Below are 15,624 nucleotides of genomic sequence, written 5' to 3'. Positions count from 1 at the left end.
AAAAAAAAAAAAAGAAGAAGGAAGGAAGAGAGGGAGGGAGGAAAGGATGGAGGGAGGGCCAGGCACAGTGGCTTATGCCTGTAATCCCAGCACTTTGGGAGGCCAAGGCGTTACAAATTAATTAACTGTTCTTTGTTTTGGCTTCTGTAAATCTGGTAGCTGCTACCTAGTACATTATATTTGAAAAATAGCATTTTGAGAAATGCATTGTACATTCTTTAGGTGTTATCTTGCCCTGTGACCTTGCAGCTAGTCAGCAAGAAAGGCAGGTGAATCACCTGAGGTCAGAAGTTAAACACCAGCCTGGCCAACATGGTGAACCCCGCCCCCTCCCCCCCCCCACTCATCCCGCCCCCATCTCTACTAAAAATACAAAATTAGCCCGGGCGTGGTCTCACATGCTTGTAATCCCAGCTGCTCAGGAGGCTGAGACAGGAGAATCACTTGAACCTGGGGGTTGGAGGTTGCAGTGAGTCAAGATCGTGCCACTGCACTTCAGCCTGGAAAACAACAGAGAAAAAAAATGGAAAGAAAGAGGGAGAGAGAAGGAAAGAAAGAATGAGAGAAAGAGAAAGGAAGAAAGAGAAAGAAAGGAAGAAAGGAAAGGAGGGACCAGGCACGGTGGCTCATGCCTGTAATCCCAGCACTTTGGGAGGGTGAAGCAGGCAGATCACAAGGCTGGGAGTTCAAGACCAGTCTGGCCAATGTAGTGAAAGCCCATCTCTACTAAAAATGCAAAAAATTAGCTGGGTGTGGTGGTGCGTGCCTGTAGTCCCAGCTACTCGGGAGGCTGAGGCGGGAGAACTGCTTGAACCCGGGAGGCGGAGGTTGCAGTGAGCAGAGATTGGGCCATTGTACTCCAGCCCGGTGCCTGGTGACAGAGCAAGACTCTGTCTAAAAAAAGGAAGGAAGGAAGGAAGGGAGGGAAGGAGGGAGGGAGGGAATGATTTAGAAACAGAGTAAGAGGAGTTGATGAAGTACATTAAGGACTGGTTAAACAGAAGAGTAGCTGAATAAGCCATGGCACATCTATGCCATACAGTGGCATACTAGGGACTGTTAAAAAGAGTGAGGCTACTCTGCACACCTTACCTGAATCCATCTCCCAATGATGCAAAATGAAAAAGGCAAGGTGGAGAATTCTCTACCAGCCACATGCCCACGTTCTGTTCACATCCACATAGACAGCTGTGGAAGGAGGGAGAAGAGCCTGGTAGCAATGGTGCCCTCAGAGGGGAAACCGGGAGGCTGGGTCTGAGCAGGGGTGGCTGTGGCACTATGTTTTATATGAATGGCACCCTCTGGAGTTGTGCTTTGGGGTAGCCCTGGTAGAAAAGGGGCTTTCTACTCTTTATCATTTCTGCACTTGTGTTTTAGAAACAGGGTCCTGCTCTGTTGTCTAGGCTAGAGTGCCGTGCTGCAATCACAATTCACTGCAGCCTCGACTTCCCGGGTTCAAGCAATCCTCCCACCTCTGCCCCCCGAGGAGATGGGACGACAGGTGAGCACCACCATACCCATCTAATTTTTTAATTTTTTTGTAGAGATGGGGCTGGTCTTAAACTCCGGGGCTCAAACGATCTGTCGGCCTTGGACTCTCAAAGTGCCAAGATTAACAGGAGTGAGCCAGCCGTGCAAGGCCAAAGCCACTGTCCCTGGACATCAGTCAACCCTTTGGCCTATAAAAACACGTTTATCTCTTTGCATATTTCAAGGATTTTAGAAGTTTTATGCCAGGAAACCAGAGGAAGACCAAATATATATCTTGGCTCACAGTGCATTTTTTTTTTTTTTTTTTGAGAATGTCTCACTTTGTTGCCCAGGCTGGAGTGTGGTGGCGAGATCTCAGCTCACAGCAACTTCTGCCCCCTGGGTTCAAGCAATTCTTCTGCCTTAGCCTCTAGAGTAGCTGGGATAACAGGTGCCTGCCTCCATGGCCAGCTAATTTTCGTATTTTTAGTAGAGATGGGGTTTCACCATATTGGCCAGGCTGGTCTCGAATTCCTGACCTCACAATCCCCCCGCCTCAGCCTCCCAAAGTGCTGGGATTAAAGGCATGAGCCACCGTGACCGGCCTAAGTACAGATCTCATCATATCACAGTACCTCACTGAGTGGTGGTAAAACTTAAAGTTGTAAATACACGAAAGGCTATCAGGACACTTCTGGCCAGTTCACAGCGCTGCAGAAGCGTTACCTGTGTTTATTACTCTGTGCCCTGTGCCGGAGACACAATGGTGAATAAGACAGTCATAGCCCATGCTCGCAGGGGTTTACCATCCCAGGAGACAGACATTAAACACATAATTACCATGGTGTCTGTCTCCCAGGAAAAGATAGAAAAGTAAATAGTTAACTATAACACCATGTGCTTAGCGCTCCTGGGCTGTGGACTGGGGGTGGAGGAGGAGAAGGGGCTGAGTCTAAAAGGAGAATACGGGTCAGACTAGCAGCAGGCTGGGGAGGAAGAAGCCCTCTAGGCTCAGGGGTCTGCAGGAGCGAGGCAGGGAGGTATGTAGGGGGACCAGCTTGTCTGTGCTTCAGAGCCTGACATAAGGTGGGAGGGGACAGGGGCAGGGGCTGGGCAGGAAAGCAGAAGCCGGCTTGTGGAGAGCCTCCTGTCATGTCAAGGAATTTGGATTTATCTCGGAGCCTCAGGAAATCGCTGAAGGTTCTGAGCAGTGAGTGATTTGTGAAACTTGCCTTTTAGGATGATCACTCAGGCTGCAGGTCAGGGACGGCAGGGCAGCCAAAGTGGGAGGTTGGCAGATGAGGGGAGCACAGGGCAGAGACAGGAGCATCAGAAAGTCTCCCTCACAGGCATGAAAGGAAAATAGATCTCGAGACCCCAAAATCACTAAGCGAAAGGGAAAAGTCAAGCTGGGAACTATGCAAGCCTGCCTCCCATTTTATTCCTAAATAAGATAGATACAAGATGAATTCCTTGTGGGCTTCAAAATCTTTACCCTGAAATAGTTCTAGTGAATTTCACCCTGGCAATGTAAATTGACAGCGTATTTTCACTGGTGCCCGACAAAGGGTAGACAGAACTCAAAGTCATCCCTCTGCTCACCTGAGACAAATGTATATCTGATTGCTTCCTCTGCCCTATTGTTTATGTAAAAATGCAGATTCACACCTGAGGGCAGTGGCTCATGCCTACAATCTCAGCACTTTGGGAGGCCAAGGTGGGCCAATCACGAGGTCAGATCAATACCAACCTGGCTAACTTGGTGAAACCCCATCTCTACTAAAAATAGAAAAAAATTGGCCAGGTGCGGTGGCTTACACCTATAATCCCAGCACTTTGGGAGGCCGAGGTGGGTGGATCACGAGGTCAAGAGATCGAGACCATCCTGGTCAACATGGTGAAACCCCGTCTCTACTAAAAATACAAAAATTAGCTGGGCATGGTAGTGCACACCTGTATTCCCAGCTACTCCAGAAGCTGAGGCAGGAGAATTGCTTGAACCTAGGAGGTGGAGGTTGCAGTGAGCTGAGATCGCGCCATTGCACTTCAGCCTGGGAAACAAGAGCAAAACTCCATCTCAACAAAAAAAAAAAAAAAAGAAAGAAAGAAAAAAATTAGCTGGGTGCAGTGGTATGCACCTGTAATCCCAACTAGTCAGGAGGCTGAGGCAGGAGAGTCGCTTGAACCCGGGAGGCGAAGTTGCAGTGAGCCGAGATCGAGATTGGGCCACTGCACTCCAGCCTGGGCAACAGAGCGAAACTACATCTCGAAAAAATAAATAAATAAAGGCAAATTAACTGAGCCACACTAAGGCATGACTATTCCTATACCCCTATCTCACATGTAAATTGTGTATTCAGTGAAAGGCTAATCAATCTTACACATATTGATTGATTTCTCATGTCTCCCTAGAATGTATAAAACCAAGCTGTGGTGCATGTCTGTAATCCCAGTTACTCCAGAAGGCGAGGTGGCTCACGCCTATAATTCCAGCACTTTGGGAGGCCAAGTTGGGCAGATCACTTGAAGTCAAGAGCTCAAGATCAGCCTGGCCAACATGGCAAAATCCTGTCTCTACTAAAAATACAAAAATTAGCTGGGTGTGGTGGCACACACCTGTAATCCCAGCTACTTGAGAGGCTGAGGCAGGAGAATCACTTAAACCCAGGAGGTGGAGGTTGCAGTGAGTTGAGATTGTACCACTGCACTCCAGCCTGGGCAAGAGAGTGAGACCCTGTCTCAAAAGCCAAAACCAAAACCAAAACCTGTGTATATATCCCTGAGTATATGTTCTCGGGACCTCCTGAGGCTATGTGTTAAGGCTGTGTCCTTAACTTTGGCAAAATAAACTTTTTATTTTTTCATGAGATGGAGTTTCGCTCTTGTCTCCCAGGCTAGAGTGCAGTAGCATGATCTCAGCTTACTGCAACCTCCATCACCCGGTTCAAGCGGTTCCCCTGCTTCAGCCTCCCCAGTGGCTGGGATTACAGGCACCTGCCACCACGCTTGGCTAATTTTTGTATTTTTAGTAGAGGCAGGGTTTCATCATGTTGGCCAGGCTAGTCTTGAACTCCTGACCTCAAGTGATCTGCACACCTTGGCCTCCCAAAGTGCTGGGATGGGACTACAGGCATGAACCACCACACCCGGCTGGCAAAATAAACTTTCTAAATTGATTGAGACCTGTCTCAGATGCTCTTGGGTTCACACAGGAAAGAACCTCACAAGAGAGAGGCTGCCTTCATCCTTCAAGGGCCCGGCAAGGCCTTCATGAGCAGGCGGTGCTCAGCACACCTCAAGAAGCAGCTGAGGCTGCTCCTGTGATCCAGAAACAAGGAAGCAGGCTCACACCCAGAGGAGGGGGTGTTCTTTCAGTTCAGTGAAGACAAGGCTTTCCATCTGCTGTACTCACTGCTGGACGTGCACCATCAACAGTGCCTGGCACATGAAAGGTGCCCAATAAATGTTCGCTGCCAGCCAGGTACGGTGGCTCACGTCTGTAATCCTAGCACTTTGGGATGCCTAGGTGGGCAGATGACTTGAGGATAGGAGTTTGAGACCAGCCTGGCCAACATGGTGAAACCCCGTCTCTACGAAAAATTCAAAAATTGACCAAGTATGGTGGTGCACGTCTATAATCCCAGCTACTCGGGAGGCTAAGCCACAAGAATCACTTGAACCCAGGAGGCAGAGGTTGCAATGAGCCGGGATCTCGTCACTGCACTCCAGCCTGGGCGACAGAGCGAGAGTCTGTCTATACATAAATAAATAAAGTTCACTATACATAAATAAATAAAGTTCACTGTCATTTATTATACATAAATAAATAAATAAAGATGGGCAGAGCTCATCTTCAGACATCATCTTGTGGGCTCTCACAAAGGCAGCTGAGCTAAGGCAGCCAGGGAGGCAGGAGAGAAACTTTGTGACTCAGAAGCAAGTATTTCAAGGAGGAATTTATGGTCTGGGGAAGTCAAGGAAGATAAAACCCAACAAGCATCCTTCTCCCAGTTTATCCCCAGGAAGCCCTCACAGCTCCGCCAGCCCCAAAGCACAGGGAGCGCCTTCTGTTCACCTAGGATCATATTTAGAACATCGAAGGGTGCATGTGAAAAACAGAAGATACAGCTTCCTTGAAGCCTCTGGTCTAGTAAGAAGATACTATTATTCACAAGAATAAACAACTCCTAGCATTACAAAACTCTGATTTTGGTTTCTGTAGATGTCCCCTGGATCACTTCCCCAGAGTCCCACAGCTTGATAATGGAAGAACAGAATGAGTAGGTGTGCAGACCTTGTCTCTACTCATTATTTTCTGTGGTAGGAGTTGCTCAATGTTTGCCAAGAGAGTTGCTGGTGGTAGCCTAAATACAACTGCAAATTTGCAAAATAAGTGTTGCGCAAGGAAGAAGGCATCCTAACTGCAGAAACATTTTATTTAAAAATATTGTATTATAATAGCAGAGACAAAAGATTGGGGAAATGCTGGTAGTCATAATTAAGATTTGACTACCAAATCAAATTTAATAGGTCAAATACAAGGGCTCCCCACATGCAAAGAATTGTTAATGAAACAAGTATTTTCTTTCTTTTCTTTCTCTTTCTTTCCTTCGTTCTTTCTTCCTTTCCCTTCCTTCCTTCCTTTCTTTCTTCCTCCTTTCCTTCCTTTTTCTTTTCTTTCTTTCTTTTTTTTTCTTTCTTTTCTTTCTCTTTCTTTCCTTCGTTCTTTCTTCCTTTCCCTTCCTTCCTTCCTTTCTTTCTTCCTCCTTTCCTTCCTTTTTCTTTTCTTTCTTTCTTTTTTTTTCTTTCTTTTCTTTCTCTCTTTCTTCCTTTCTCTCCCTCTCTTTCTTTCTTTGACGGAGTCTCGCTCTGTCGCCATGCTGGAGTGCAGTGGCACAATCTTGGCTCACTGCAACCTCTACCTCCTGGGTTCGAATGACTCTCCTGCCTCAGCCTCCCAAGTAGCAGGGAATACAGGTGCCCACCACCATGCCCAGCTAATTTTTGTATTTTTAGTAGAGATGGGGTTTCACCATATTGGCCAGGCTGGTCTCAAACTCCTGACCTTCTGATCTGCCTGCCTCAGCCTCCCAAAGTGTTGGGATTACAGGCATGAGCCACCACACTTGGCCCAAACATTAGCTTTATGACTCTGAAAATTTGGGAATAATTCTGTCTGCCCAGTGTGACTGTGAATGGCCATTCTTAGAGAGTTCTAGAATATCTGAGAGCCTCATTCTTCGTGTGAATCTGCTTTTAGCTACTTAGCCAAATAAAGCAACCCAACCAAGTGGCAAAAGTCCAAGGTATGACTGCTATGGGCAACAAAGGCCAGCCCTTCTGTTTCACAGTTTGCTTGGCCTGTAAAACTAGAGCACATGTGTTTGCTTATTTAATGCAGAGTTTCTACAACGGGTCCATCAGGTCAAATTCCTGTAACCACAAAATATGATCCATGAAATCTACATGCAGGGTGAGTGTATGATGCTGCCAACAGTAAATGCTGAGTCATCGGTTCCATGGTTAGTCCTAGCGATAAACCAGGCAGTTGCTCTAATGATGTTTAGCTACTTCTTGCCTGCACAGCTCAACCAAGGACCAGATCTACAAGCCTACTTCAAGGTCACCAGGAACACCACTGCCTGGTTGGAGAGACTGGGGGCTCCACACATCTCCATCTCCGGGAGAGAATTTGCCAGAGTGGTAAGCACCTAGAGATACCACCTGCATACACAGAAGACATGCTGAACTAATAGCAAGGTATGCCCACTCTTCAGGCCTCGGTGTCTTTCTTTTATTATTTATTTATTTATTTATTTATTTTGAGACAGGGTCTCACTCTGTCGCCCAGGCTGGAGTGCGGTGGCACAATCACCACCTACTGCAGCCTTGACCTCCTAGGATCAAGCGACCTCCCACCTCAGCTTCGTGAGTAGCTGCTACAGGTACACTGCACCATGCCTGGCTAACTTTTGTATTTTTTTTTTTTTTTTTTTTTTTTGGAGACAGAGTCTCACACTATCGCCCAGGCTGGAGTGCAATGGTGTGATCTCGGCTCACTGCAACCTCCACCTCCTGGGTTCAAACGATTCTCCTGCCTCAGCCTCTCAAGTAGCTAGGACTACAGGAGCACACCACCATGTCTGGCTAATTTTTGTATATTTAGTAGAGACAGGGTTTCACCATATTGGCTAGGCTGGTCTTGAACACCTAACCTTGGATGCACCCACCTTGGCCTCCCAAAGTGCTGGAATTACAGGCATGAGCCACTTTGCCCAGCCTAACTTTTGGAATTTTGGTAGAGACAGAGTTTCACCATCTTGCCCAGGCTGGTTTTGAACTCTTGAGCTCAAGCGATCCCCCTGCCTTGGCATCCCGAAAGTGCTGAGGTTACAGCAATGAGCCACTGCTCCCAGCAATGGTCTGTTTCTTCATGTCAAATGCCACACGTGCAGGACAGACATTTTGTTAGCATCTTCTAGTTCTATCATTTTCAGAATCTGTAACTAGTTAAACAATAATTTAAGAGTTAGCAATGTTATTGATTTTTAAGTTTTGGGTTTTTAAAATAGATTCCTGGCCAGGCACAGTGGCTCATGCCTATAATTCCAGCACTTTGGGAGGCCAAGGTGGGTGGATTGCTTGGGCTCAGGAGTTTAAGATCAGCCTGGGCAAAATGGTGAGACCTTGTCTTTACTAAAAATACAAGAAAATAGCCAGAAGTGGTAGTACACACCTGTGGTCCCAGCTACTTGGGAGGCTGAAGTAGGAGTGTCACTTGAGAGTATGTAACGGAGGTTGCAGTGAGCCAAGATCACACCACTGCCAAGAACACGCCACTGCATTCCAGCCTGGGTGACAGAGAGACACCTTGTCTCAAGAAAAAAAAAAAAATCCTTTGTTAGAGATGTGTGTTTGTTTCTTTCTCTTTTTTGAGACAGAGTCTTATTCTGCCACCCAGGCTGGAGTGCAGTGGTGCGATCTTGGCTCACTGTAACCTCCACCTCCTGGATTTAAGCAATTCTCCTGCCTTACCCTTCCAAGTAGCTGGGATTACAGGTGCATGCCACCACAGCTGGCTAATTTTTGTATCTTTAGCAGAAATGAGGTTTCACTGTGTTGGCCAGGCTGGTCTCAAACTCCTGACCTTAAATGATCCGCCCACCTCAGCCTCCCAAAGTGCTGGGACTACAGGCGTGAGCCACTGCGCCCAAACTGTATTTCTTTAATTGAGAATAAAATTGCCTTCAGTTGGTTGGTGCTTAGAATTACTGGTCTCCAAATCATACATGGATCCAGAATAACATTTGCCCTGCTCTGAAGAAGAATGCCACATAAGAGTGTAAACGTATAGAAAGAAATGTACATAATAAAGCCATTTCAGAAGCAGATATGATGGGACAGATATACTGGCAGATGCCCTTTAAACTTGATCCTCTCATGCTAGGCCTAAAATAAGACAGTTAGGTTTAGTGTGTGTACATATGGGTTACATTTCAGAAGACGTGAAATTGGTCCCAATCTAAATAAAAATGAGCTAAGCTCTGCCTGGGTTCATTTACATTCATCTATCAACAGCCTTGCAGAGATGGTTACGTAAGTGCTACAGGATGGTTCCAGCACTTGTTTTGAAGGGTCTTTCAGGCCATTCAAGCCGCATCCAAAAATAGTCGGGGTTGGGCCCTATTCTATACTGCCTGAGGCTTCACAAACGGCAAACCCCCATATCAGTCATGGTTATGCCCCATCTGGCTCGGCTTTCTGGGTTAGATCTTCCGAGATTTCATTTTATGAGTATTCCTGATTACCAAATGTTTGGAACTCAGCTCCTGCCCCACAAAGTCTTTATGACCTGTTGCATAAAACCAGTGACAGTGCCACATCCAGGCAGGACGAGGACCGTGTACTCCTGACTGCGGAGACAGGAATGCTGGCAGTGTTACTTTTGAGGTCACTATTGGCCAAGATAATTTCTTCACTAGGCAAAGGCAAACCTCCTTAAGTGAGTTTCCTGCGGGGACTTGGAGAGAAGGGCCATAGATGCTCTGGGAGGGAGAGTGTACCATCAGGGACCTTAGACAATCACAGCAAGACAATGAGAAGCCTCTGGGGACCATTCTATAGGGGACTTTTTCCCTGGCCGTGCAGCTGACAGGCCCGCCCAGGAAGCAGAGTCCCTGAGCTCTCCCTGGCAGCTCTCGGTGCATTTCCAGGGGAACGGCTTGGCAGCCCCGTGCTGGGTGGTGCGCTCCATCTATTTCTATGGTACCTATCACCATGGTACCTACTTGCTCTGAAAAACACAGCTAAAAACAGAACATAAAGAAAAGGAGCACAGTCCGCTTCCCTGCAGTCACCTTCTGCAGCTGTTCTTATCCCTCATGATTGCTCTCACGGGCCTCTTCCATTCTGAGTTTCCGTGTTTTTGTTGTATGTGACCTTAAAAAACAAGAGGCTTACTATCTGCACCAGCCTCATCTTGGAGACGATGTGGCCTGAGGCTTCAAAAATTTCCCACTCGCCTTGCTGCAAGCGTACCTTCCTCCAGGGGACACATTCACCCAGGAAGCAGCTCCTCCTGGGCCTTGTTGGGAGCCCCATGTCAGACGTTTTTGGGACAGGGGAAGAAGTGGGGAGTGGGGGATGACTGCGACATTAGTGCACATTGGTGACCTGAGAAAGGACCTGCATTTATTCCAACAAAGAGGAGCCCATGCTTTCTCACGAACATCCTGGAAATTGTCTTCAGGGAAAGATTCACAAGGCCAAATCAATTCTCCAAAAGTTTTCTTTTTCTTTTTTTTCTTTTTGAGACAGTCTTGCTCTATTGCCCAGGCTGGAGAGCAATGAGACAATCTTGGCTCACAGCAACCTCTGCCTCCCAGGTTCAAATGATTCTCCTGTCTCAGCCTCCCAAGAAGCTGGGCTTATAGGCGTGTGCTACCACGCCCAGCTAATTTTTTTGTATGTTTAGCAGAGACGGGATTTCTCCATGTTGGCCAGCCTGGTCTCAAACTCCTGACCTCAGGTGATCCACCTGCCTTGACCTCCCAAAGTGCTGTGATTACAGGCGTGAGCCACTGCGCCCAGCCCAAAGGTTTTCTTTAAGTCAACAATTATCCTTCAGAGCAGTGCTCAGCCCAGCCATTGTAGTCAGACAGAACGTAAGTTCAAATCCCAACTCAGCCACTTGCCAGGCATGTGAGATTAGTGGGCAACCTCTTGGAGGTTAAATTTACTCATTTTTAAAATGGGGAATGGGCCAGGCATGGTGGCACACGTCTGTAATCCCAGCATTTTGGGAGGCTGAGGAGGGCGGATGGCTTGAGCTCAGGCGTTTGAGACCAGCCTGGGCAACATGGTAAGACCCCGTCTCTCCAAAAATATACAAAAGTTAGCCAGGTGTGGTGGTGCATATCTGTGGCCCCACATCGGGAGACTGATATGAGCAGATTGCTTGAGCCTCAGAGGTCAAGGCTGCAGTGAACCATGATCACGTCACTGCACTTCAGCCTGGGCAACAGAGTGAGACCCTGTCTCCAAAAAGAAAAAGAAAGAGGGAAAAGGAAATGGGGATGACTGTATAGACCTTACAGGGACAAGTCCCTTGCTCTGACCTCAGCCTCCATGGTCATTCCTTGACCTTCCCATCTATAAAATGGGGAGGATCATGGCACCAGCCTCAAAGCAGCTTTGGGATGGTTCCAGGAGATGATATATGTAAAGTGCTGAGAGGGCACCAGGTACATTGCAAGCGCTCAGTAATTGCTGGAGATGTGTGAGGAGGATGGTGGTGATAGCTGGGACAAGGATGCTCTGTGGGGAACGTTTGTGTCAGCCCTGTCTTGGTTCTCCTACGTGTGACTCCCTGTCTTCAGTCCTGGCGGAGCAGGTACAAACAGGGTCCCAGCTCACAAGTGGACCCTGCCTCCAGACTCCCAGATGCATCCTTTTATTATTATTGTATTAAAAAAAATTTTTTTTTGAGACAGAGTTTTGCTCTTGTTGCTCAGGCTGGAGAGCAATGGCGCAATCTTGGCTCGCTACAACCTCCGCCTCCCGGGTTCAGGTGATTCTCCTGCCTCAGCCTCCTGAGTAGCAGGGATTACAGGTATGCACCAATACACCCAGCTAATTTTGTATTTTTAGTAGAGACGGGGTTTCTCCATGTTTGTCAGGCTGGTCTTGAACTCCTGACCTCAGGTGATCCAGCCACCTCAGCCTCCCAAAGTGCTGGAATTACAGGCTTGAGCCACAGTGCCCGGCCTCCCGGATACATTCATCAGTGTCCCTGGGCATAGTGGATGTAGCTGAGGCCAAGCTCAGGCTGCGAGGTGGGTACACCATGCAGAAGGGTCAGCAGCCCAGATGCTCGACATGATACACAGGACAAAAGAATTCTCAGGTCCTGGAGAAAACCCCAGTGTGGTTACCTGCTTGTTTGTCAGTTTTGGAGTCAACAGCCCTGAGGACTCAACTCTCCCTTTTGCCCACTCATTAACAGAGTGGCTCTGGACAAGCCACTTGCCTTTCCTTCTCCATCTGTGAAATGGGGCAAAGAGGGAGGTTGGGAGCATCAAAGAGAAAATGCAGGAAAAGCCTCCAGCCCAGAGTCAGCACATAGTGGGCTCTCAGCAACTGTGAGCTCCCTTGTTTCCTAACACGCCCCCACACTGAACATTTTAAGGCTGAGTAAATACTCCATTTAATGAATAAAGGGTTAGGCGCTATAATAGGAGGAAACAGGCTCATTTCCTGAATTTGCGAGTAATCCGGTAAATGCTGCACTGAAACTCCCAGACTCACACAAAGCCGGAGGCCCCACAGGCTCCCCATGAGGCCCCTTCCAGCAACCCCAACTCCCTCCCAAATGCTCCATTTCTCACAACTCACTTTCAAGAACAAAGAACCCTCTGCTCTAGCCAAACAAGTCTGTGGGCTACAATCACACACTGCTTGTGCCTTCCTGCCTTTTTGTTTCACAAAAGCAATTTTCCTGTTGTGATCATTGTGTTTGTCTCCTCCCTGACAAACCCCACTTCCCATGAGAGCCCCCAATTTTCATTTGAGGGTCCATGTGCTTCCGAGGACAGAGCATGCCACTTAAGCTAAACCAATTAGCCACTCAATCCCCCTGGCAGGCAGGGATTGGTTCCTGAGATCTAAGTTGGTCCAATTAGAATGACTCCCACGACTCCCTTCTTTTGAGACGGAGTCTCGCTCTGTTGTTGCCCAGGCTGGAGTGAGGTGGCACCATCTTGGCTCACTACAACCTCCACCTCCCAGGTTCAAGTGATTCTCTTGCCTCGGCCTCCCGAGTAGCTGGGACTACAGGCAAGCGCCTGGCTCATTTTTGTATTTTCAGTAGAGACAAGGTTTCACCATATTGGTCAGGTTGATCTCGAACTCCTGACCTCAGGTGATCTACCTGCCTTGGCCTCCCAAAGTCCTGGGATTACAGGTGTGAGCCACCACACTGGCTCTGGCCTTCCTGTTTTGACCATTTATATAGTTACTTGATAAATGTTTGTTACCGAATGGCCAATACAATCTCCTACAACCAGAAACACCCTGTCCCGGGGACACCCCCCGCCCCAGGTGAGTAGTCTGAAAAGTACCAGGCTCTGGGCTGAATGCATGACATATGTTATCTCATTTTCAGAAAACAGCTCATTGCATTTATGTTATTCTCGAATGCAAGGGCTGGTGGCTTTTTGCCAAGGCTTGTGAGTGGAGCCTGTGTGAACTGGAGGGGGAGATCTTATACAGAGGAACTAACGCAGAGAGCGGTGGCCCTTCATGGTGGCACAGACCTGGATGGAAAGGGCAAGGCCTTTGGTTTAATTCTTGACTCTACTTCTTACGTGGATGATCTTGGGCAAGTTACTCTGTGTATTTGTGTCTCAGTTTTTTCATGTGGCAAATGAAGAGGAAATCCCAACACCTCTCTGGGCTGTTGGAAGATTATATCACGTGAGTCAAATACCCAGCATGACCCTGCATCGTCTTGCTCTTTCTCTGCTATATTTCTCCTCTGCAGAACACTGACCGGTGGCTGGGCCCTCACAGGTGTATGTTCCCCCATTCTCCGTGGTGACCACCCATCCTACCTAGGAGCCGAAGGATGATATAGAGGTTCAAGAAAACACTGGCCACCAGGTGGGGAGAAGGTTCCATCCCATTCCTTGCCAAACGTAGATTTGCTGCCACAAAGCCAGAGTGTGTGGAGAGATGGTTGCAGCCCAGGCCACTTGTTTCATTGCAAATCCACTGTATTTAGATTACACCTAAGCCTTTTTCCTCTTGTCTCTGCTTAGCAAGGCAGGAACACTTTCAGATCGGACAGCCTGAGCACCAAGTCTGATTTATTAAAGGAAGAAAAGAGGCCGGGCGCGGTGGCTCAAGCCTGTAATCCCAGCACTTTGGGAGGCCGAGGCGGGTGGATCACGAGGTCAAGAGATCGAGACCATCCTGGTCAACATGGTGAAACCCCGTCTCTACTAAAAATACAAAAAATTAGCTGGGCATGGTGGCGCGTGCCTGTAATCCCAGCGACTCGGGAGGCTGAGGCAGGAGAATTGCCTGAACCCAGGAGACGGAGGTTGCGGTGAGCCGAGATCGCGCCATTGCACTCCAGCCTGGGTAACAAGAGCGAAACTCTGTCTCAAAAAAAAAAAAAAAAAATGAAAATTTCTGGCTCCATACTATTCCTACTGAATTAGACTCTGCACAAATGATTGTGAACCTTGCATAGCAATTCAGACCACAGGTTCTAGAGTCAGATAAATATGAACTGAATGCCAAACTCCAGCTCTTGATTCTTGAGCGGGTTAATTAACTTCTCTGGCTGGGCATGATGGCTTACGTTTGTAATCCCAGCACTTTGGGAGGCTGAGGACGATGGATCACCTGATGCCAGGAGTTCAAGACCAGCCTGGACAACATGGTGAAATCCTGTCTCTACTAAAAATACAAAAATTAGCCAGGCATGGTGCTGCACACCTCTAGTTCCAGTACTGAGGAGGCTGAGGCAGGAGAATTGCTTGAACCCGGGAGGCAGAGGTTGCAGTGAGCCAAGATCACGCCATTGCACTCCAGCCAGGGTGACAGGGCAAGACTCCGTCTCAAAAAATAAATAAATAAGTAACCTATCTGAGTCTCCATTGTATCACCTGTGTGAAGGTAATGCTGAACAGGCAAGTGGTATGGAGCTCATGTGATTGTTCTAAGGATGAAATGAAATAATACTTGTTTAGCAATATTTGGCACTTGGTAGATATTCAATATATCATAACTCTTCTTTTTCTTTTTCCTTTTTCTTTTTTTTCTTTTTTTTTTAGATGGAGTCTCACTCTGTCACCCAGGCTGGAGTGAGCTCAGGTGCAAGCTCAGCTCACTGCAACCTGTGCCTCCCAGGTTCAACTAATTCTCCTGCCTTAGCCTCCCAAGTAGCTGGAACTACAGCCCGGCTAATTTTTGTATTTTTAGTAGAGAAGGAGATTCACCATGTTGGCCAGGCTAGTCTTGAACTCCTAGTCTCAAGTGAGCTAAGCGCCTCAGCCACCCAAAGTGCTGGGATTATAGGCATGAGCTACCATGCCCAGCTTGATAACTCTTCTTTTTCTAGAGCAAACTCAAAAAAGTTGGAGAACCCTACAATAACAGACAAACTTGGCCATCACGACCAGCATTAAGATCCTTGATAGTACTATCCACTGGTGGAAGTTTTGACAAGACCTGAAAGTTTCCTGAACCTCATGAAATCCTAGAGGATTCACACCTGATCCTCAACAATGGGCTAGCCAGAAGAGGGCAGAGAGAGCTTGAGTCTAACCGTTGCTGTTCTAATCACAATGCCCAGGTGTTGTGGGTGCTTTACTTGGGAATGTCTAGGTTGCTACTCATTTCAAAAGAGGGCAGATCTACTGGGTTAGAGGTGTGGCAGCACAGATTACTAATGAGTGGTGACTGATTATCAGACCCTTGACTTTCATAAATTATTTTCTTGTTTGCTTTTGAGACAGTCTTGCTCTGTCGCCCAGGCTGAAGTGCAGTGACAGGATCTTGGCTCACTGCAACCTCCATCTCCCGGGTTCACGCAATTTTCCCACCTCAGCCTCCCCAATAGCTGGGATTACAGGCACTCGCCATCAT

General features: G+C 47.7%; 1 protein-coding gene across 1 annotated transcript in view; it reads right to left on the bottom strand.

The window, feature by feature from the left end:
* DGLUCY (D-glutamate cyclase) overlaps nucleotides 1-10,071 on the bottom strand; it is a 74,722-nt gene extending 64,651 nt beyond the window's left edge. Inside the window, exons 1-2 of the mRNA XM_017546940.2 lie at nucleotides 9,931-10,071; nucleotides 9,740-9,776 (exon numbers count right to left, since the gene is read on the bottom strand). Of these exons, the coding sequence (XP_017402429.2) occupies nucleotides 9,740-9,776; nucleotides 9,931-10,071 (178 nt within the window). The remainder of the gene's footprint in view (nucleotides 1-9,739; nucleotides 9,777-9,930) is intronic.
* Nucleotides 10,072-15,624: the final 5,553 nt, after the last annotated feature.

The sequence above is a fragment of the Cebus imitator genome, unplaced genomic scaffold, assembly GCF_001604975.1.
Source record: "Cebus imitator isolate Cc_AM_T3 unplaced genomic scaffold, Cebus_imitator-1.0 Scaffold193, whole genome shotgun sequence".
In the NCBI taxonomy this organism is placed as follows: Eukaryota; Metazoa; Chordata; class Mammalia; order Primates; family Cebidae; genus Cebus; species Cebus imitator.
The sequence above is the reverse complement of the archived record's forward strand: the minus strand, read 5'-3'. Positions and strand labels throughout refer to the sequence as shown.